We start from the raw sequence: 20,730 nt of genomic DNA, 5'->3' as shown, positions 1-20,730 counted from the left end.
TTCCAAAGCTGCCTTCCCCGTTTTGCCGATTTTCCCCTGGCTGGAGCTTCTGGTGCTCTGGTTGTACCTTAGATGCCATTTCCTACGGAAGCTTCCTGACCCTCCCCATCACAAGCAGTCGTGCCTCCACAGGGAATCTATCTGTCTCCCCAGAGGAGCACTGTCCACACACTGTGAGGGGTGTAACCCAGGAGGCTCCTTTTGGCCTGGGTGCAGTGCTGGCTCAGGCCATGTGGGGGCAGCAGGGGTCACCGAGAACAGCACTGTATCTGGGTTACTGGGCAAACCCAGCCCAGTACCACCTAGGCTCAGACCTCTCAGGCCTTCCTGAGCCCCCAGATGTTGGGACGACTGTGAAAGGCACAGTAGGGACAAGGACTTCCAAGTGCCAGGGCTGAAGACAGGCTGTTCAGTCCACAGTGAGTCAGTGTTCTCGGCCCACAGGGTCCCTCTGATGTGGGGAGGGACTGCACTGGGAGAAGTGTATAAGCTCCTTGACTGTTTGGGGACAGTACAACCCACCCCACCCCCCCCTTCTCCCTTTAGAGTGGGCAGCCACACAAGTGTGTTAAACAGCTTTAATTTCGGCTTCTCGGCACAGTAAGAAATATTGCACATGATCAACATGTTTTGTTCTGGGGATAGGGACAAGGGTAGGGGGAATCACCTTCTTAGAAAGTACAACCCAAGTTGGGAGGGCAGAGGGGGTGGGGAGAGAACCCTCCCCATGCCTGTGGCAAAGTGCAGGAGCCCCCACCCCAAACTAACCTGAGTCCAGCCCCTCTGGGGAAAAAAGGGGTGCATGAACTCCCCCTACTCCACAGGCACCTCTCCCTGTGGCCCAAGGCCCGTGCTACCCTCCAGCTTGTAGCCCTCACATGAGCCATTTTGCATAAAGTACAAGTGAAAAGGTCTGAAGGTAACACACTCCAGGTTATATACAGGGGCTCCGTGGAGGCAGACTGTGCCCCTGCTTCCCCTCAGCTGCCCCCCGTCACAGGGAGAAAGCTGTGGGGGGACGGGGGATAGACAAGAGGAGCAGGCCTCATTCCGCCCCAAACTAGAAAGGACGAAATGGCTTTATTGGGGAGGAGGTAACCATCCTGCCCCCCCATTCCTGCCACCTACATACTGTCCATGTCCTGAGGGGGGTACTGTGGGTCCTGGGATCTTCTTGGGCCCCTCACCTGCCTGTGGCAGCTGTGGAGGGGCCAGGGGGTGGGGGGGAGGGCTGGGGAGGGCCCTCCCAGCCAGGCTGTCCAGGACCTGGCTCTGGGGGTGGAGGCAGTGGCGGGGCAGCCGAAGCTGTGCCAGAGTCCGAGCCAGGTGAGGTGGGGTCGGGGCCCCCAGCGGGGCTGGGAGTGGGGACAGGGGCAGCAGCAGTGCCAGTGGGGGGTGGTCCGGGGAGGGGGGCCTCAGCTCCAGGGGGCTGCTCCGTGGGAGTGGCCGCCTGCATGATCTTCTGGCGCACCTCTCGGATCTTCAACTGCAGACAGACCTTGGAGGGGAAGATGTCTGCGTAGCGTGCCTGGAAGGCTGCCGTGGCCTGGGCTGGGGACAGAAGGACGATGGGGGGCGGGGAAGGCAGGGTGAGATGAGCAGGCAGGTCCTCTTTAGGGGCCCCCCCAAGACTCCAAGATACACTCACCCGATGGGAAGAAGCCATGGTCCTGGAAGAGCTGCATGACCAGGGCCCGGCGCTGGTCCAGGGTGCGCCGCAGTGAGGAGTATGGCACCTTCTCGTATTCCAGCTCCCCGAGCACATCCTCGGCTTCCGTACCTGGGAGCAGCACAGGGAGGACAGTCAAGGCTACGGCAGCAGCCTGCTCCCTGCCCCCGCCACCGTCTGGATGTCTGCTCAGCCCTCACTGAATTCTGTAACAGCAGAGTTCAGAGAAGGCACCTGCCTCTGGACCCTACCGGACCCTAAAACCCACCCTCCCATCCGTGACCGGCTGTCCTTCCCCATCACCACCGTGCATCTGTAACTCCATTGCCAAGACCCCGCCCTTCTTAAAGGTCCTAGGTCCCCCACAGCTCCGCCTGCCTCGGTGCCGGCACCTGTACGGTCAAAGGTGAAGATGTCCCCCTCGCACTTGGCACTCTTAGGGGTGTTGGGCTCTGAGCTGCAACTGGAGCGTCTCCTCATCTTGCGCTTGGGCGAGGTGGGGTCCTCGGGGGCCGAGTCCAGGTCTGTCCAACAGAAGCAGGCTCAGCGGAGGCAGCCCTGGTCTGCCCCCCACTTAACCCAGGTGCCCCACACTCGCCTACCGGTGGAGTTCTTCCTCTTCTTGCGGTAGGAGCCCAGGATGGCCCGGGGGGAGGTGGCCAGAGACTGCAGGGTAGGCGAAGGCAGCACCTCCTCAGGCCGGAACTCAGGCAGCTCAGCAAAGCGCTCTTCGAAGTCCACCTCTGACAGGACCCTGCTGGAGAGCCGGCGGGGTCACCTCCCCTGCCTGAGACGGCAGCTGCCTCCCTCTCCCTCCCGCCCTACACGCTCTGCCACGGAGCCCAGCCCATGCTCACTTGTCCACAGAGTCAAAGGTCTTCTTCAGGGGCGGGGGCCGCACCTTCACCTTCTTGCCGGTACCAGCCGCCTCCTTGCGCTCGGGGGTGTCCCCAGCTGCCCTCCCACTGCTGCCCTCGCTGCTGCTGCTGCTGCTACTGGGGGCTGGGGCCGGAGCTGGGGCCGGGCTGGGAGGGGTGGGAGGCTCCCCACGGCTCTCCAGGCCTAGCCCAGGGACTCGCCAGTCTGAAGATGAGCTGGGGAATTTGCTGGCCTGGGGTAGGGACGGCAGGGAGACGGAGGACACTGGATTCAGACTCGCTGGGGCAAAACCTCGAACAGAGAGCTGGGTGCCAACCACCCAAGATGTACAGCTCTGGAGAAGACCCAGCCATACAGACAAGCAAAAGGGACAGAAGAGCTCCCCTCCCCCAACACCCCCAACCCCTGCAAACAAGGACAGAGTTCAGGCAGGTGTGCAGGTAAGAAGGATGGAGCAGAAAAGCAAACAATGGACTGAGACGCCGAGCTGTGTGGCAGCACGATCTGCCTGGCCTGCTTCACACTTACCATGGTCTCCGGGCCCTTGGTGCCTGTCCGCTCCTCAGCAGGCGGGGGTGGTGGGGGGCTGCTCCGGGCTGTGGGAGCCCAGGTCTCTGGGGGCGGTGGAGGGGCTGGCGTTGTGGGCTGACCCTCAAGCTCAGACTCAGGGACAGGGGGCTCACGGGCTGGGCCAGGCTCCAAAGGCTGCCGGGATGCAGGGCCTGACCGCCCAGGGGCACCTGCCTCAAAGGAACCCACAGGAATGCTGGCGATGGCCGCCTTCACTTTCTGGGGGGCCTTGGGGGTAGGCCGCTGGGCCTTAGGGGCCACTAAGCTGTAGGTCATGGAGCCTGCTGGTGGAAAGAAGAGCATTTGCTGAGCCAGGCCTGTCTGGAGCCCACCTTCTGGGTCCTCCAAATCACCCCACCCTGGGTTGGCCTGACACCCACCTGTGGCATTAGGAAAAGGACTAGTAGGGGCCGGGGTGGCAGTGGCAGGGGCCGGTGGGCCCTTGGGCAGGATGGTGGCAGCAGGTGGGGTGGTGCTAGTAGCCACAGTGTAGACCAGGCCCGGGGGCGCCTGGGATGGCTGGGCCAGGGGTGCTGAGGAGGTGGGTGCAGGGCTGCCAGGGTAAAACGCCGTGATGACAGGACCTCCAGGGGCTGTGCAGGTGGGCGGCAGCTGGGGGCTGGGCACAGGTGACACGCCCACCTGGCCGGGAGCCAGCAGCGGGGCTTGGCCTGCAGAGACAAAGAGGAGAGGCGGGGGCCCCAGTTAGGGCCTGGGCCACCTCGGCACCACCCTGGGTCCCCAGCTCTTCCTGCCAGGCTGCCCCTCACCTGAAAGCAGGGGCTGCACGAAGGCGGGTCCGCTGGGCCCCAGTGAGGTGAAGCCTAGGGCTACCGAGCTCGTGGGCCCATACGAGGTGACTGTTCCAGCCTGGCTGGACGTAGGGCTGGTGCCCAGGGGCAACGCGTGCCCACCCGCCGACTGCACGTAGGTGATTCTGCCGCAAGGAGAGGAAGGGGGGAGTGAGGTAAGCTGGCCCCATCTCTGGGCTGGCCTCCAGGTGAGGGCTCAGCTGCCATTACCTGGTAGAGGAGGGCAGCAGGACCTTCTGAGGCTGCGAGGTGGGTCCAGAGAGCGTGGCTGGGCTGAGGGGCGGCACCAGGCCGCTGGGTGTGCTCACGGGCACTGGAGTCAGCTGGATGATCTGTGGGCAAGGGCACCCACAGGCTGAGGTGAGGTGGGGACCCAGAATGGGGCAGGGGAGGACCAAGACCTAGGAAGGTGGATCTCAGCAAAAACAGGGAACGCAAAATTTGGAATCCAGACAGAAAAGAACAAAGGAAAAGAAGACATCAAGCAGTACAAGACACAAAGAAAGAAAAAGATGCAGACGCCAAGGGCAAAATCAAGATGTACGTATATATTGAAGAAAAAGTCCTAAAGACAAAGTTCCAGACACAGACAAAAAGGGAGAAAAGGAAAAGTGACTGAAACAAAGGCACACACAGAAACTGTGGCACAGAAACCTACACCCAGGAGGGGAGGAATGAAGAACAGGTGGAGCCAGGATGCCCTTACCTTGCTGGGTGGCTGGGCACCATTCTGCACAGGTACGGAGAAAGGCGGGCTCACCAGGGGCAGTGGCTGGCCAGCCCCGCCACCCCGCACGGACATGCTAGGGGCCGCCAGGGGCACCAGTACCTTCCCGGGTAGCAGCTGGGCGGAGCCACCCGGGGGCGGGGCCTGCACAGGAGAGACTGACTGGGCTGCAAGAGAGAGAAGAAGTTACAGGAGAGCCAAACAGGCCTGAAGCCCCTCTCCTCCGCTGCTCAGCCCAGGCCTCACCTTTGGGGGGTGGGGCGGAGGGTACTGACTGCAGGATGGGGATGCCAGGAGTGGGTGCGGTGGCAGCCAGAACTTTGCCGTTGGTTGAGGTGCCCGGCGGGAGGGTGAAACGGATGCTGGTGGTGGGTGCGGGGCCGCCAGGAGCTGCTGCCTTAGTCCCAGGGGCTGGTGCCGGGGCAGGAGCCACCTGAAGCTGCTGGGGCAGCGTGGGCAGGATGTACTGCACCTGGGTGATTCCCCCAGCTTTGCCCAAGGCACCTGGCTGCAGGATGCCCAGGGGCACTGGCCCATTGGGACCACTCCCAGCACCTGCTCCTGAGCCTGTAGCGGCCCCACTGCCAGGGGCCCCCTGGGCTATGAACTGAACAGCAGGGGGCGCCGGGGCCCCATAACCAGGTGTGCCCACGAGCAGGTTGGTGACTGTGGCAGGAGCCTTCCCCACAGTGCCCAGTAGGGGCCCAGCCACCAGATGCGGGGCTGGCGAGGTGGCTGCTGCCGACTTCTTGTCCGAATACACTAAGCTTACACCCAGAGGGGAGCTCCCAGGTGCTCGGGACCCAGCGACTGGCTCAGTCCTGGCACCTGCTGTGTCACTTGGAGATGCCTCAGCCCGGCCAGAGGTGGGAAAGGGCTTAGAGGCGATGGGCACAGGAGTGCTACTAACAGGCCGCACCACGTTGGTGACCATGGTGGCAGCTGGGCGGGACAGGGGGGCTGCTGGGGCCCCATAGGCCAGTGATGGGGCTGGGGCTGAGGGCATGCGGCCTCCACTGCCTTCCCGTTCCTCCTTATTTGGGGGCAGGACCAGTGTCTGCAGGACACTTCCTCCCCCCCCAGGAGGTGCTGCAATGACCGAGGGGCCTGGTGGCTCCAGGCCCCCCACACTTTCAGGTCTCTTGCGCCGGAAGGTGGCAGGATCCGTTGAGAGGAACCGGGTGGCCTTGGAAGGTGTTACTGGGCCCCCTGCCCCAGGGAGTGGGGGCCGCAGTGGGCCTGCTGTGCTGCCCTGACCTGACTCCTGGGCCTTGAAGGTCCCTGAGCCCAGTGGGAAGGAGGTGGCAGCTGAGGCTGAGGAGGAGGCAGGTGAGGACGAGGAGGAGGATGGGGTGGGCCCATAGCCTTTGCCAAAGGCTGCAGGTGGATCCGGGGGCCCTGGGGGCTCAGGGTCCAGCGATGGGCGGCAGTGGGTAAAGGAAGAACGAATCACAGGCGAGAACACCTTCCGGCCAAAGCCCTGGGTGGAAGGAGGAGACACAACCACATCAAGGAAGCCCGGATACTCACACCCTGCCCATCCCTGTCTCGCCCAGTAGCAAGGCCAGCTGAAGGCCTCAATTCATCCAGGCCGTGACTCTATTCACCACGCGGCAAGTAGCTTCTTGCCCTCTGTGGGCCTCAATCTCCCTGTGTCAATGCACACGAACAGATATTTCCTCTTTCTAGGAAGAGTGAGTGCTACCAGACAACACCAAGTTCCAAGCTCTCACCTTGCTGCCCTCTGGGTCCTCCCCAGAACTGTCTCCGCTCTCGCTGTCGGTCACTCGCTCCTTGCACTTGAGGTCAATGTCAGTGGTGCCGAAGCCATCGTCAGCTGAGGGAGCAGAGAGAACAGCACTGGCATAAAGGCTGGGTGCAGGACTACCCAGGAGGGACAGCATGGAGCCCAGGCTTTGCCCCAAGTCGGCAGTGAGTGCTGTCCATGAATGCTGTTCCTCAGCCTAAGGTGTGCCCACCTGCCCAATGGGGAAGCCTAAGAACATGCAAATAACACCACCTAACCCTGTGCCCGATGGCCTGGCCATCCATGCCCCTGTCTTCCCAGTTTCCTGCCTGGCCAGGAGCTCCCCGAGGGCAGGGCTGGGTTTACTCAGTAGAGCCTCAACTGAATATGCCTCCAATCATAAACAAAGAGAAGAGGGAGCCTGAGGCCTAGATCAAATCTCTGCCCACCCCTCAAACCTCAGCCTGCTGTTCTCTGGGCAGGACTCTGGGCCCTGCCACTGCTCACCAATGACATCATCATCTCCCTCCTCCTCACAGATGACCATGCGTTCCTCATCACTGGTCATGTCCTCGCTGGCGGCACGCTGGGAACGGGAAGCCCGGGTGGGCAGCAGCGGGGGTCGCCCACTGGCCGCCAGGGCACCTCCCTCACCGGAGGCCGAGAAGGGGCCTGGAGTCCCATATTGGGTGGAAGGCTTTGTACCAGAATAGGATGCAGGGCCAGACACCATCTGCAGGGTAGGTACCGGGAGAGTTAAGAGGGGGGCATCACCTTGGGCAACCCTCCCTGCCTGTCTCCCCCACCCATCACACCTGAGTCAGTTCCTGTAGCGCCTGGCTATCTACTTCCCCACCATCCAGGCTGTGGACCCCACTGTGGGAGAAGGCTCGGGGCCGGGCCGAGCCAGGTCCCCCCACTGTGTGCAGACGCTCAGCCCCACACGAGCCACTCCCTGGAGCCTTGGTATCCGAGCTCAAGAGTGTCTGGGCTGCAACGGACAGGAGCTCCGAGGACACTGCAGAGTAGAAAGAGAAGAGTACTGCAGAGTCCAGAAGCCTTTTACCAGCCCTCAGACCGGCCAAGCCATTCACAAGTATTTCTAAATAATGGACAAGAGGAGTTTGGAAACCCCGGGCCACCTGGCAGAAAACAGATACCACCCACCAACCCGGCATTTCCCAATGGATTTTGCCCTCTGGGATTGCAAGGAGCAAGCCCATTGCTCCCTGGGAGGCAGGCCGCCTTTGAGTACGAGACTGAAAACAAGCAATGTCGTGCTGCCTAGCTAATAACCAATGGCCGGTCCGAGCCTCCGACCCCTCATCTCAGAGAGAAAGGAGAGCCTCATCCTCAGAGAGCTGCAGGCCAGTGCTCACAGAATCACACCAAAAAAGTGCCTCAGAACGGCAACATGCACACCAGACACGCTCAGTTGGGAGAAGTAGCCAATGAGGGGCTTCCAACTTTGGTTCTGGGAACCAGCCAAGCTGGAGCTGAGATTCTGGCTCCACTGTCTACTAGTTTCCTGTAATTTCCAGCAAGTGATTTTGCCTCCCTGAGCTCAGTTTCCTCATCTACAAAACAGGGCACAGCTTTCAAAATTAGAAATTACACTCTCCTTGACATGCACTACGTGCTCACGAACTGATAATGAGATTACTGTTTGGAGACTTTATCTCTCTGGACCTCCCTGGCTCCTTCACATAAAACAACTACCAGTTTCTTTATGGATAAGGGTCCTCAAACAAAACGACAGGGCACAGAAAGGCTTATGGGCCAGGGGTTGAGCAAAAAAGAGGGTAGTTGGCACCTCTCAGGGAGGGAGGTGACAGGGCAAGAGAGCCAAGGGGCTGACTGACCTCCAGGGGCAGCGGCAGTCCCCGTCTCTGACATGCTCCGCTCTCGAGTCTCTTTGTGCCCTCCTGCCAGCCCCAGGCTGGTGGGCTTGGCCTCTGAGCTGGACTTCTTCCTGTCCTTGTTGCACCACTTCCAGTCCGGGTGAGCCTTAAAGTGGGCCTCCTTCACCTGGCAGGAGAGAGCGGAGAGACCCTTCACTCACCCACCCCACCAGAGGAAGCTGGTAGGAGCCAGGAGGAAAAAGCGTTACCTGGAAGGCCAGGTCATGGTACTTCTGCTTCTCCTTGGGCCCCAGGGCGTACCACCACTCGCCCAGGATCTTGCTGACGGTCCGGTTGTCCTGGTTGGGGTGACGCTGGTGGACCAGGGCCCGGTGCCGCTTGCTGAAGATCATGAAGGCATTCATGGGCCGCCGAATGTGGTCCTTCTCCCGCTGCAGCAGATACAGGCCCAAGTGGGATGGTTAAAACCAGGAGACAGGCTCGGGCAGCCACAGGGTGAGCTGGGGACAGGTAGAGAGGAGGCACCTTGTTGGGGCTGCGTCCATCCTTCTCCGAAGAGGAGTCTCGTTCCTTTGGCAGGGCACTGAGAGACTGGGTCCGGCGTTTCCCGGGTGGCAGGGGCAACTGGATCTCAGGAGACATGATGGAGAGGAAGCTGTGGTGGGAGCGGCAGGGACAGTGAGGGCCACATCTCCAGCCACTCCACCCATTAGCCCCAAGCCTCATGGCACTCACGCATCATCATGGTCGCTCTCCGTCTCACTGTCCAGCCGGGGCTCTCCTGGAGGGCCAGGGGCCTCCTCCTCAGTGGTGGGAGGGGGACCCTTTCCAGGTTCCACCACCCCCAAAGTGTGGGGGGGTCCAGGCCCTGGGCTCTCAGGGCACGTGGCTCCAGGTGGCCGCCCAGGATCAGCATTCCCTGTCCCACCTGGTGGCTGCTCGTGAGCAACAGCCGCCGACTCGGCAGGTTCTAAGGGCAGACAGGCAGATCAGAGGGCTCCCGGGCCATCTGGACCCTAACCCCATGCCACCCCACTTGTGGCCCCCCATTCCTCACCTTTGCTCTGGTTGGAGGCCACTGGGTGGCTGGCAGGTTGCTGGGCCTCACTTGGTTGCACAGAGGGGTCGGGCTGGCTGGGGGCCAGGAAGGGGACTAAGGAGTGCCAGGGGAACACAGCAACAGAGCGAGGTTCCACGTTTGTCCACACTGTGGGAAGAAGCCAGCTAAGCTGTGCAGCAGGAGACCCGGGCCTTGACCCCCAACTCAAGCTCTTTTCCACCCTGGATGAGGTGGCTCCACTCCTCCTTTACACCCCCTTCCTCTATCCCAGAGCCTCGTGGGCTCCTGCGTGCGACATCACTCGAGAAAAACTCCTCCCTGAAAGGTTTCTAGGTTTATAAAAAAGAAAACAGAAGCTAGGAAGGGAAATAGGCCTCACACCCCACTCCCTCCCCCACCTCCACCAGCCCTGCCACCAGGGACCAGGCCAGAGGAATGACTGGCTCCTGTCACAAACCAGGCCATGTTTGACTGCCATCTCATACTCCCAAGGCCCCAAAACCTCAGCAGGGCTAGGAACCCTCCCCAGCCATGCTCCGTTCCCAGCACCCATGCTGGCATCTGACGGGGCCCCTCATCTTGGCCTCGCGCTCCCTTTCTCTTTCTTGAGAAGACCGTGGCTTGTTTTCCCTTTCTCTTCTCTGATACCCACAGAGCGGGGTGTCAGGTCTTTCTCCTGGCCTCCCTCCCCCTAGTACAGACCCCAGGGAGACAACCTGCCTTTCCGGGGCTAGACACAGGTGGCTCCGGCATCTCCCCCACCCCATAACAAAATCTACTGCCCTCAAAGAGGCCTCCCAGCACCCCTTCCCTCTAAACCTCTCAGCTTATCTTGAATGTAGCACCTAGCCCCCTTGCCCAAAAAGAGGGGAGGGTGTGGTAAACTCCTTGGAAGAAAAGGCACAGACAATGGGGCAGACAAGAGAACTGTTACAGGTCTGTGCCCAAAGAAAGCAAAAATGCCAGGTGTTTTCTTGAGAATATGCACAGGAAGGCACTTCCCTCCCAGGAGGCCAGTCCTAGGGTTTCAACCTTCTGCCCCAGGACCTGGGTAGTAAGAGGGTAAGCACAGGGCCGGGACCCATCCCTGGCGGGACTCCTGGGGCAGGCCTGGGCTAGAAGTGGGCTTCCCTCTCCCTGCTGGCTCCCTGGGGGAAGTGGAACCAGCAGAGGCCCCTGTGAGGGAAGCCGATGAAGAGAGAAGGGAAACGCCCTAGCCTTGGTCTCCATCATTCCAGGCCTCCCCCTGATCCAGATCAATCTGACCTGGGGTGACCCCTCTATGCCTTCAAAAGCCTGGACTAAGAGAGCCACTGGCCTCGAGAACGGATTGTGCAAGGGGCTGACAAAAGACAAAGTAGACACCATGTCAACAGAAGAGGGATAAGGAAGCCAACACCGGAGGAGGTCTCAAGACGCTCTGAGGACCCCATCCTTCATCCCTGGGGCACTGGGGACCCAAAAGCCTACTCGGTCCTCCAACACCAAGGACCTGGACCTATCTATGCCCCTCTTCACCAGGATCTTTCTCATCAGGCCTCCTCCTCTGCTGGGTGGGGAAGAAAGGGACCAGCAGACAATGGGGGAATAGTCCTTTGGTCCTGCCCCTCCTCAGTGCACTGCCCTCCAGGTTCCTGACTCTCTCTGTCTCCGCAAAGCATGCCACAAACACTCCAGCCCATCACTCAGTTCTAAGCAAACAGTGCTTCACTCACTTCTCAAGCCCTGTTCTTAGCCCCACTACTCGATCACAGTCCCTTCCCCCTCTCTTCCATACCTAGGGCCAGCAGGTCTCATGCCGCCCCTATTCTAATACACGCTCCCAAGCCAGTTACTCTGCACTCTTCACCTCCAGTGACAACGGACCTGTTCCACCCCATCATCCAAACACCCACAGCTGTGCCCAGCTACTCCCCTCTCCTCACTCCCATCACTCCCGCTACACTCCCACCTGCCGTCACTAAACGCTTGGCCCAGCCAAGCTCTGTAACTTTCCCGTCACCCCTGTACTCTGCGTCTATCACTCTCATACTATACCCCTATCCCCGTTACTCCGCACTTAGCACCCCGACACCTTGACCCCGGCAGTCCCAGGGTCCAGGCGCTACTGACCGAACATGCCGAGGCCACGGGAGGCCGCGCCGGACGCGGGCACCAGGGGCCTGTGGGCTGAGTACATGGTCCGGCGCGGGGGGGCCCGGCCGGGGCTCGCGCCTCCTCAGCGGCCGCCGCCACTCCGCCCGCCGCCGGCTCCTCGGCCGTCGCCGCTCGGGCCCGGGGGGAGCCGGAGGCCGTCGCCGCATGCCCCCCCCCCGCCGCCCCCCTCCGGCCGCCCCACGCGGGGGTCTCCGCCGGGCGCGCCTGCGCACAGCGTCGCCTGCCTCCCGCCGCCCGGGGGGCGGGGGAGGTCAGAGCGCGCCGGCCCCGCCCCGCCCCCCGGCGCGCGCGGGGGCCGTCACGGGGCGCGCGGCACAGGGGCCATCGGCGCCGCCCCCTCCCTCTCCCTCCTCCCGCGCGGTGCCCGGCGGGCGGGGCAGGCGGGGCGGGCGCGGCGCGCGTGCGCGGGGGCGGCCCCCTCCCTTCGCTCGCTGGCTCGCTCCCTCCCTCCCTCGCAGCTCCGGCGGGTAACGGCTCTGGCCCCGCGCGCCCCGGCTGCCGGTGCCGCCGCCCCGCCTTTCCGGGCTCCGGGCCCGCGGCTCAGCGCCGGGTCGACCTTCGGCTCCGGGCGGGCAGACGGACCAGCGTGCGTGCGTCCGTGCGCTCCGAGCGAGCCCCGCGCAGAGGCACCGCCGCCTCCCCGCCCCGCCACTACTACGCGCTCCCCTCCCCCCGCCGCACCTCCCCCCGCCCCTTCCCCGCTTCCCCCGCGGCCTTCCGCGCAAGCCCGGCCCCCCGCGCGTGAGCCCATTGGCTGCCGCCGCCGCGCGCGGGTCAGGCCCCGCCGCGCCCGCCCCCATTGGCCGCCCCGGGGGAACGTCAGTCATATGCAAATAAGGGAAGGGCGGGGCGGGCTCCGGTTGGCCTCAAGCCGGCCCGGGGCGGGACCGCGGGAGGAGGGTGGCAGGGAGGGCGCACTGCAGTAAAGGCAGCGAGCCAGGGGGGCGGTTCGGGGCACCGCGCTGCGGAGGCCCCGGGGTTGTGTGTGGTGCTACGTGTGTCCAGTCCACGCGAAGAACATGCTCACGCGCGGCTTGGCCCTCCGGGGCGCGCACGGCGCCGCAGGGCAGATGAACTGCGCGGTAGGGCTACTCAAGCCACCTCGAGCCCTCGCCAACTCACACCAGCCGACTCTCACCCCCACCACACACACACACACACACACACACACACACACACACACACACACACCCCTCTCATAGAAAGACTTTTCCTGCCACACCCATTATCTCATACACACTCCACAGTCACATGTACCGTGGTCTTATACTCACACTGCCACACACGAAGTCGCACACCTCGAACACCTGTTCACATGTACCTCCCACACTCCCGGCCAATCACTCCCCATCCATCATCATACACACTCGTTCTCACCCATCCTCCACATCACCCATTGCATACACGCCTTGTCATACATGCTTCACCAACGCATATTCTCATTGCCAGCCCACATGAATCATCATACAAACAACATATCAAATAAGCAGTATCATCTCACACACCTCATCACAACCACTGCTTGTCCATCACACACACACCCCACATCCCTCCCACACAACCGCACACACTCTTCCATCTTCACACCCTCTCACGTGGCCTTGCTGGCACCTCCGATCCCGATGCAGGCTACCTCTCACAGATGCCACTGTACTGACCCCACACATTATATAAACTTACCCCAGCGAGCACTACCTCAGTACCCTGTCCCATCAGGTATCCAGAGTGCCATGGTCATTCATCATCATTCAGCTACACTGCCTGACACTTAGCAGCCGCCTGGGACCCTCTAACTGACAGTGTAAGGCAGGGTGCCATGAGCATTACTGTGGGCTGGCCCTACCACTCTAGGCTGGGAGCCACCCCTTCCAGAAAAGGGCCAGGAGGAAGAAAGGAAACTAACACTGGGGCTGCAGTGTGTTGGGACCCAGCATGTATTATACTGTTCACTGAATCTTCACAGCCACTAGGGAGGTACACTTTATTATGCCCATTGTTCAGATGAGAAAATGAGGTTCAGAGAAACTGAATAAATTGTGCAAGATCATGCCTCCAGAACATAACAGCCCAGAGCTCCAAATCACCTGCTCTTTACTGAAAATTCAACCTGGGGGTGGACGCAGGCAGACATTCCCAGAGGTCGGGGAATATAGTAGCACAGTGATACAAAGAGAACTACACAACTGGTGAACTATGAAAAGGTCAGAGAGCACGCATAGAGACACAGGCAAGGGCCTGGGGCCCACCGGGGAGAGAGGCAGAGGTCTTGTGTCACCCAAGATGGCCCTGGGGTCACATCCAGTAGAGGCAGAGGCCTGGGGTCACACCTGGGCAGGTAAAGGTTGCACAGGCTCAGATGGACAAAAAGTGGGCCCCTACACAGGTGGAGTCAGGGACAGGCACAAACAAAATCCTTTTCCCAGCCTATCCCATCCACTGACAGAGCTGAAGAAATGGAAAAGGGGCAAAACTGGTAATCGGAGCCCAGAGGGGAAGGGAAGGTCCATAGCCCTCTGACCTCCAGAGATTGCAGGGCCAGACACTTGGCTGTGAGCCTGGAGGGGGCCACTGGAGGGACTATTAGGTGACTGCCCCCTCCTCCCTATGCAGCCCCAGACTCAGACCCTCCATTACCTCACTGCCCCAGGGACTGCAATGTGAGGCAGAAATCAAGGCTGAAATCAATGTGTCCCGCTATCTCCCCACCGCTGCCCCCTCCTCTCCCCACCGGTGAGTCACCTACTGGCAAGTTAACCCCTTCCCTACTGCACTGCAGCCTGGGCCACAGCTCAGAGAAACACTGCCCCCAGCTCCCCCACTTCTGTAGGGTGAGAAAAAGAGCGAGGTCCTGGCACAGCAGGGAAAGAGGGCCCCACACATCTGGGAGGGTTGCACATCTGGTAGAAGACACAGTGCCCACATAGGAGGGATGGGAAGAGGCCCCTTACAGGGTAGGGTACAGCCAAGTGGGGGCCCAGCCTGGCAGGGAGGGGCCGGAATCCGGGCGGGAAGGGCCCCCCTGCCCTGGGCACTGGGCCAGCCCTATACTTAGCTTCCATTGTTCAGAGTGGAGGAACCCTGGGTGGGGGTGATTAGGGGTGGAGAAGAGAGAGCAGGTCCCAACCCCAGACAGCTCCATCTCTCCAGCCATCCCCAACCCTAACTGGGGCCTCCCTAATTGGAAAAGACTGAGGGGGTTTCCCAAACCAGGGCCCCCGCCCCATGTGAGTGGGGATGCAACACCACCCTTCGCTCAAGGCAGGTACTCAGGCAGAACTATGGTGCAGCCATCCCCTGCACCACCCCATTACCAATTCCACAAAAGGTTTGGCCCCAAACAGCCCCGCAGCACTACCCCACCCCCAGCCTGGGGACAGGGAGCCCAGACAGAGACACCAACTGCCACCCAGGGTGGCACAGGCTGAGGCCTGCCCAGAGGCCTGGGGCGTACAGCCAGGGATGCTGACAGACTGAGGGACAGGCAGACACACTCTGAACTCACCGGCCCATTTATTGAGCCCAAGAGGCACCACGCCCCTGTCGCCCGTGGCTCCCCACCCTGCTCTCCAGGCCTGGGTCCCCGCCTCGGCTCACCACCCCGGTGTCCCCAGCTCCCCTCACCCGCTCTCCACATACACACCCACCCACCCACCCACCCCGTGCGGCGTCGGCGACGGCCAGGGTTGCCTGGGGAACGAGCCCAGGATTGGGCTGGTGCGGCTCGGGAGGGATGGGGGCCTAAAAATAGCGCCGGGGTGAGTCAGTGTGAGTGGGGCTGGGGTAGGCAGGGGGACTAGGAGGGAAAGAGGCAGGCGAGAGGTGTGGGGGAGGGTCCCCAGGGATTGGGAGATGGACAGCATAGGACGGAGGGGGAATATGGATTTGGGGGTGGAAAGGGGCGGAGGGTGGGGGAGTGTACAGGCACCAGGGCTTGAGAGGGCTGGTCGGCGCGGACTGGGGGAGGCGCCCCAACCCGGGCGGAGGAGGGGGCGCCGCCCTGCCTTCTCCTCCCCTCCCCGCGCTCACGAGATTTTCCACTCGCCGCCTGGCCCCCAGCCAGCCCCCGGCGGGCCCCACAAAGCCGCTTTGTGCTGGGAGGGCGGGCGGGCGCCCGGCCGGCCTGACACCCACGCGGGCCGCGGCGGGGCGCGGGCCAGCTGGCACCCGAGCTGTCTGCGTGGGGGGGGGGGGGGCGCCACCCAGCCCTAGGGCGCGGCCCCTTAGGGGTTAATGGCGCAACGACGGGGAAGGGGGGGGGGTCTCGGCCAATCAGCGTCAGCAGGCGCGGAGGCGGCCAATGGGAAAGACCGAGGCCCCACGCCCGGGGCCTACCCCTAGGGCTCGGGTTCCCGCGCCCCTGGGTGCCGGCGGGGGCTGGGCGCGGCCCTCACGGGGTACCTGTCCGGATCTGCAAAGCCCCCGGTACACCCTGTTTCCCCGGCTGCTTCGCAAGAAAAAGGATCAGAGGAGAGTAGGATCTTGCAGTCAGGAGGTGGCACGGTTGGGATCTGAACCCAGGTCTGCCTGGCTTCACAATCAGCTTTTCTGCGGAAATGGGGAGACAGGGGTTCCCTAGCCCAGGCCCCCGTGGGGAGCGGGAACAGGGGACGGGGTGCGGGCGGAGGAGGCGGCGCGGCGGGCTAGGATCCAGCCGCCTGCGGTGCACCCGCTGCCGCCGGTGGTAATGGGAGCCAGACGCCGTCGCCGCCGCTAATGCGCCTCCCTCCCGGCCACTAATGGAGCCATTAATGCCCGGGCGCCGGGGGCTCCGGGCCGCACCCCCTTCCCGCGCGCGCTGCGCATGCGCGCGCCGTCTACCCCCGCCACTTGCCGCCCGCAGCCACCAGGAGGCAGCCTGACCCCTCACAGCGCCTGGTGCTGGGGTCTCTTCCACGAAGTCGCTTGAGATTGACTCCAACTACCTCAAAAAACGCCCCTTCCCTTCTCTCCCCTAAAGTCATCCAGTCTTCCCAGTATAGGCCTCCTTCCTCTCCAGGGCAGTCTCCAGGAATCTCTGACACCCAGATCTTAACCTTTTCCCTCTCCTACTCTAAACTCTTGGCTCTTCACGGACTGGCATTCAAACCTAGCCTGGCTAGATGCGTGCTCCTTGGCACCTTTCTGCCAATCCTAGGCTCTAGTGTCAGCTCCAGCTTCAACCAGCCACTGAGAGGTCATGCACTTTCACCCCTCCTGGCCTTTGCTCCTATGGCTGCCTTGGCCAGGAACACCCTTCCCTTTCTTTCACTCTCCTGAAATCCACTCATTCCTCACGCTTCAGCTCAAAGGTCATTTCCAGTGAGAAGCCTACCTGTACCTGCCTCATCACTCTGCATTGAGCCACAAAGTTGTCACTATCCTCTGGCTTCCCCAGACTCTGTACCTCCCTCTGCTCTTTGCCTGAGCCTGCATCCATGTCTGCCTTCCCCACCCATTTCCCCCAGGGCTGCTCAGCTTGGGCCTGGTGGAGGGGAGGAGAGGCTTCTGATCGGAGAGATGGAGTTCACTGTTTGAGACAAAATGGAAATTCTGGTGGGCAGAATCTGGATTTGGGGAGTCAGGAGAACCTAGACTCCTCTTTGGGCCTCATTTTCCCCACCAGGCCAAGCATAGTTGGTGGGTACTGCCTGGTCTCTGAGGTCCCGTTCACTGGGGTATAGTATGTTGGGACTCCATTAAATGGAGCTGGCACCAAATGTGTCTCCTGCAAGGCACTGAGGGGGTGGCAAGGGTGGTCTGGGTCATGCCCTCTAGCAGGTGGGTGGGCACAGGAGCTGCTTTCCTGTTGTTCCCCCACAGCCGGATCTCCTAGCTTGGCCCATGCAGCCCCCGCCTTCCTGCCTGACTTGGGAACAGGTGCTCGAATGTAGATAGGTCTGCAGGAGGCTCCTGACACCTCTCAACACGTTTCAGAGACAGTGGTGGGCAGGAGGGGGCTCCCAGGCCTGTACAACCTCCCAACACTCCCCAAGAACGGAGTAAGGGACCTAGTACTTGGCACCTGTCCACTCACTTAAAGGAAGGGAGCACCCGATGTGCACAGAGTAGTGGTGAGGGGCTATGATGGGGGCAGCAAGTCTGTCTAAAGAGTGGGAGGAGGGCCAGGGGAAGCCCAGAGACACAGGATCCCAAGACAGGGGGCCAAAACAGAAGGTGGGACGAAAGCTCAGACAAGGACTGATGTCTAAGGGAGGGACAAACCAAGAAAGATATAGAGAGACAGACAGAGAGACAGAAGTCCAGTGAGAGAGACTCAGGCCCAGAAATAGAGAGCTACACAGACAGATGTAGGAACCCAAGGCAGAGACAGACAGACATACAGTGGCTCAAAGAGAGGCAGAACAGGCAGACAGAGGCCTAGAGAGGGGGCACTGCCTGTCAGTACAGCGAAGCCAGGCAGAAGCTGGGAGCTAGAAAGAAGGCCTTGCCAGGAATGGGGCTGAGACATCTGGCCTCCTGGGCTGGGGCTGCAGGCCCTGGGGCGGCTTCCTCTCCTGGGGAGCAGGCGGGAAGAGTCAGAGGGAGGTGGCAATGGCAGCTGGCTGGCCTGGCCACGCACAGAATGTGGAGAATGCCGGCCGCCTGCCCCGGCACGTCCCCCAGCGGAAGCAAATGCCTGGCGGGGGGCAGGAGCAGGCAAGCTGTCCCAGGCCGCCCCCTCACACCTGCTGCCCTGAGTGAGGGTCAGGCCTTGGCATGAGCGGGCAGAAAGGGACAGGACCACGGCCTCACTATGCCACCGAGCACGGTCTGCCCTTACCTAGGCCTCAGAGGGAAAAGGCCCCAGGTGCCTGCCTACCAAGGGTTTGGGGAGGCCTCTGGGAAAAGAACAAAAGAATCTGCTGGCTGGGAACCTGAGGGCAGCCTGGATACCTCAGCATGGGTGTTGTCAGAGAGGCGCTGCTCAGAACCGCCAGGACAGGCACTGGACAAGTTCTGACGACCAGATGGCCTGCAGCCTCCCTTCCCTGAACCTCGGTTTCCCGCCACCACCGCCCCAGCCCCCCCACCCCACCCCCCCTCCAACGCAGGGCTGATAATCCTTTCTGCATAGCATCAGGTAGATTTGGCGAGATGGCCCAACGCCTAGGGCTGGGCACATGGTAAATGCTTAATAAGGAGTGGTTACTATTATCGTTATCATTGTTACCGAGACTACTTAAGAGCCTGGGTTCTGGAGCTGCACAGCCCGGGTTCAAATCCTGGTTCTTCCTCTTCCTAGCTGGGTGACCTTGGGAAAGTCACTTAACCTCTTGGGGTGCTCTTTCCTCCTCTGAACACTAGAAATAATAATGGTGCTGACCTCCTGGGGTGTTGTGAGGATTCAGTGAGTAAATGCTCAGCCGGCACTTAGCAGTGTACCACGCACATGCACGGGTGGTGCTTGAGAAATTAGGACTTCTGTAACTTCTGACAGTTAAGAGTGCTCTGATCTGGAGATTGGGAGACCTGGTCCAAGGCCCATTCCTGACCCTCCCTGGCTGGATGACCTTAATTAGGACTCTCCTGCCACTTTTCCTCATCTGGAAAAATGGCGGCAAGTAATCCTGCTGGGCCTGCCCTCGGGTTACCACCATCAGTGCCACCCCTCCCCTTGCAGCAGTCAGGGTCACATGACCCAATGCTATGACGGCAATGTTGGGGGCCGTAAGCATGTGGGGGGGGGGTGAGGGGGATAGTTAGAGTCCTTCTGCTTCACTCTCTTCATGTGGCTAAGGACAGAAATCCCTGCTGTGCTCACTTCTGTGGAATCTTGCTCCTGTCAACGACAGTAACAAATATAAAAGATGCTGGGGCAGGGCAAAAATACACAACTCATAACCTCAGTATACGAGCATGAGGGGCAAGCATAGCCCCTGTGTCCCTGTGCTCTGGGTCTAGACTGGAGCTCCATGAGGTCAGGGCCTGGGTTCCTTCCTGCAACAGCCTTTGCTGCAGTCCCAGCTCCCACCCAGATCCCCACCCCGACCTCCTTCCTCCCTGGTCCCCCTGCCTCTGGTCTCAGGCACTGGAATTCACCGTCCATGGTCAGCCACAGTCAGATCGGCTCAAAACCTTCCATGGCTCCCTAGTGCCCTCGGGATAAAGTTCACAAGTCTCCTAAGAGCCCTCAATGATCTGACCCTTGCTGATGAATATAGCTGCACATCCCCACACTCACCTATCCTCTAAAGCCCTTGACTTCGCAGATTCTACTTCCCTCAAATACTCACTTTGGCCTCAAGGCCTTTGCCCAAACTCTTCCCTTTGCCTGAAGGTCCCCCTTGCCAGGCTCACTTAGAACACCCTGCATATCTCACTTTAGAGACCCTGGCCCTTTCTCCAAGAAGCCCTCCCTGACTTCCCATAGCCTCCTAGCCTTCCCCCACCTCAGCTTTAACCACTCTGGATGCTCACTGTCTGAGGACAGATCTGTCTATTCCAGGGACTGTGAACCCTGTGAGGGCAGGGCTATGTCCTCAGCACCAACCAGCACAAGGCCAGGCACAATGGCACAGATTGTCAACAGTGGATTAATAAATAAGTAAGTAAGAAGAGGCTAGGGAAGGGGCTGGTGACTGGTCACCCTCCCTGACAGTTGCTCTGACAAGGGCCAACCTGGCCTGGCCTCTGGCTCTCTGGCACAATCTCAGAAGTGTCACTCTCCCTGCCTCTGGCCTCAGCCCTCTGGCCACCCTGGCTTTTCTGAGCTGTGTTCCTCTGGCCTTGGAGTCTTCCCTTCGGCCTCCTAGTAGGCTCTTCCACCCCATGGTTGCTGGTTCCAACTCATCCTTCAACTCTTGGCTTACACGCCCTTTCCTGAGGGCAGCCAGACTAGATTTCACACCTGGAGGCCTGCCCAGCACACCCCCAGCTCCCCTCCATGGCACTGGCCGCACCGGTGATATTTACTGGGCACAGGCGTGAAGAGGAGGGCTCCCGTCCCGATCCTGCCCCCCCGAGGCAGAAGGCCCTGTTGGAGCCTCCGTCTTCCCATCTGTAACCCAGCACTATAGCTGAGCAGGGATGAACTAGCCTGCCTGGCTTTGAAGGCTGGTTCCAGGATTTGCTAGCCATGTGACCCAGGGCAAGTTAGTGACCTGGCCTCAGTTTCCTCTAAAGGAGCATAATCATAGCACCCACCTGTTAGGGTTATGAAGACTAAAGGAGCTAATATTTCAAAAGGGCTTAAAACAGGCCCCAGTACATTACAAGGTGGATGGGAGGGCTCGGCGAGATAACACACACAATACTTAACATGGTGATG

At 61.0% G+C, this 20,730-nt stretch overlaps 1 protein-coding gene across 7 annotated transcripts in view; it reads right to left on the bottom strand.

The window, feature by feature from the left end:
- Nucleotides 1-564: 564 nt before the first annotated feature.
- Nucleotides 565-20,730, bottom strand: part of CIC (capicua transcriptional repressor) — a 26,608-nt gene continuing 6,442 nt past the window's right edge. For 3 of the 7 annotated variants that reach the window (XM_042970140.1, XM_042970142.1, XM_042970141.1), the window contains exons 3-21: nt 9,324-9,473; nt 9,002-9,236; nt 8,792-8,921; nt 8,515-8,697; nt 8,267-8,432; nt 7,220-7,422; nt 6,912-7,137; nt 6,391-6,494; nt 4,904-6,137; nt 4,637-4,824; nt 4,141-4,262; nt 3,889-4,055; nt 3,499-3,789; nt 3,077-3,402; nt 2,527-2,780; nt 2,272-2,426; nt 2,062-2,193; nt 1,649-1,780; nt 565-1,551 (exon numbers count right to left, since the gene is read on the bottom strand). In XM_042970140.1, coding sequence (XP_042826074.1) covers nt 1,184-1,551; nt 1,649-1,780; nt 2,062-2,193; nt 2,272-2,426; nt 2,527-2,780; nt 3,077-3,402; nt 3,499-3,789; nt 3,889-4,055; nt 4,141-4,262; nt 4,637-4,824; nt 4,904-6,137; nt 6,391-6,494; nt 6,912-7,137; nt 7,220-7,422; nt 8,267-8,432; nt 8,515-8,697; nt 8,792-8,921; nt 9,002-9,236; nt 9,324-9,473 — 4,766 coding nt within the window. In that variant the 3' untranslated portion in view covers nt 565-1,183. Of the gene's footprint in view, nt 1,552-1,648; nt 1,781-2,061; nt 2,194-2,271; nt 2,427-2,526; nt 2,781-3,076; nt 3,403-3,498; nt 3,790-3,888; nt 4,056-4,140; nt 4,263-4,636; nt 4,825-4,903; nt 6,138-6,390; nt 6,495-6,911; nt 7,138-7,219; nt 7,423-8,266; nt 8,433-8,514; nt 8,698-8,791; nt 8,922-9,001; nt 9,237-9,323; nt 9,474-11,438; nt 11,568-20,730 lie in introns of those variants that run through there. The other 4 variants (XM_042970145.1, XM_042970146.1, XM_042970144.1 and 1 more) reach the window with 4 other exon arrangements.

The sequence above is a fragment of the Panthera tigris genome, chromosome E2 (genome assembly GCF_018350195.1).
Source record: "Panthera tigris isolate Pti1 chromosome E2, P.tigris_Pti1_mat1.1, whole genome shotgun sequence".
Taxonomy (NCBI): Eukaryota; Metazoa; Chordata; class Mammalia; order Carnivora; family Felidae; genus Panthera; species Panthera tigris.
Note: the sequence above shows the minus strand (reverse complement) of the source record. Positions and strands in the feature narration are given on the sequence as shown.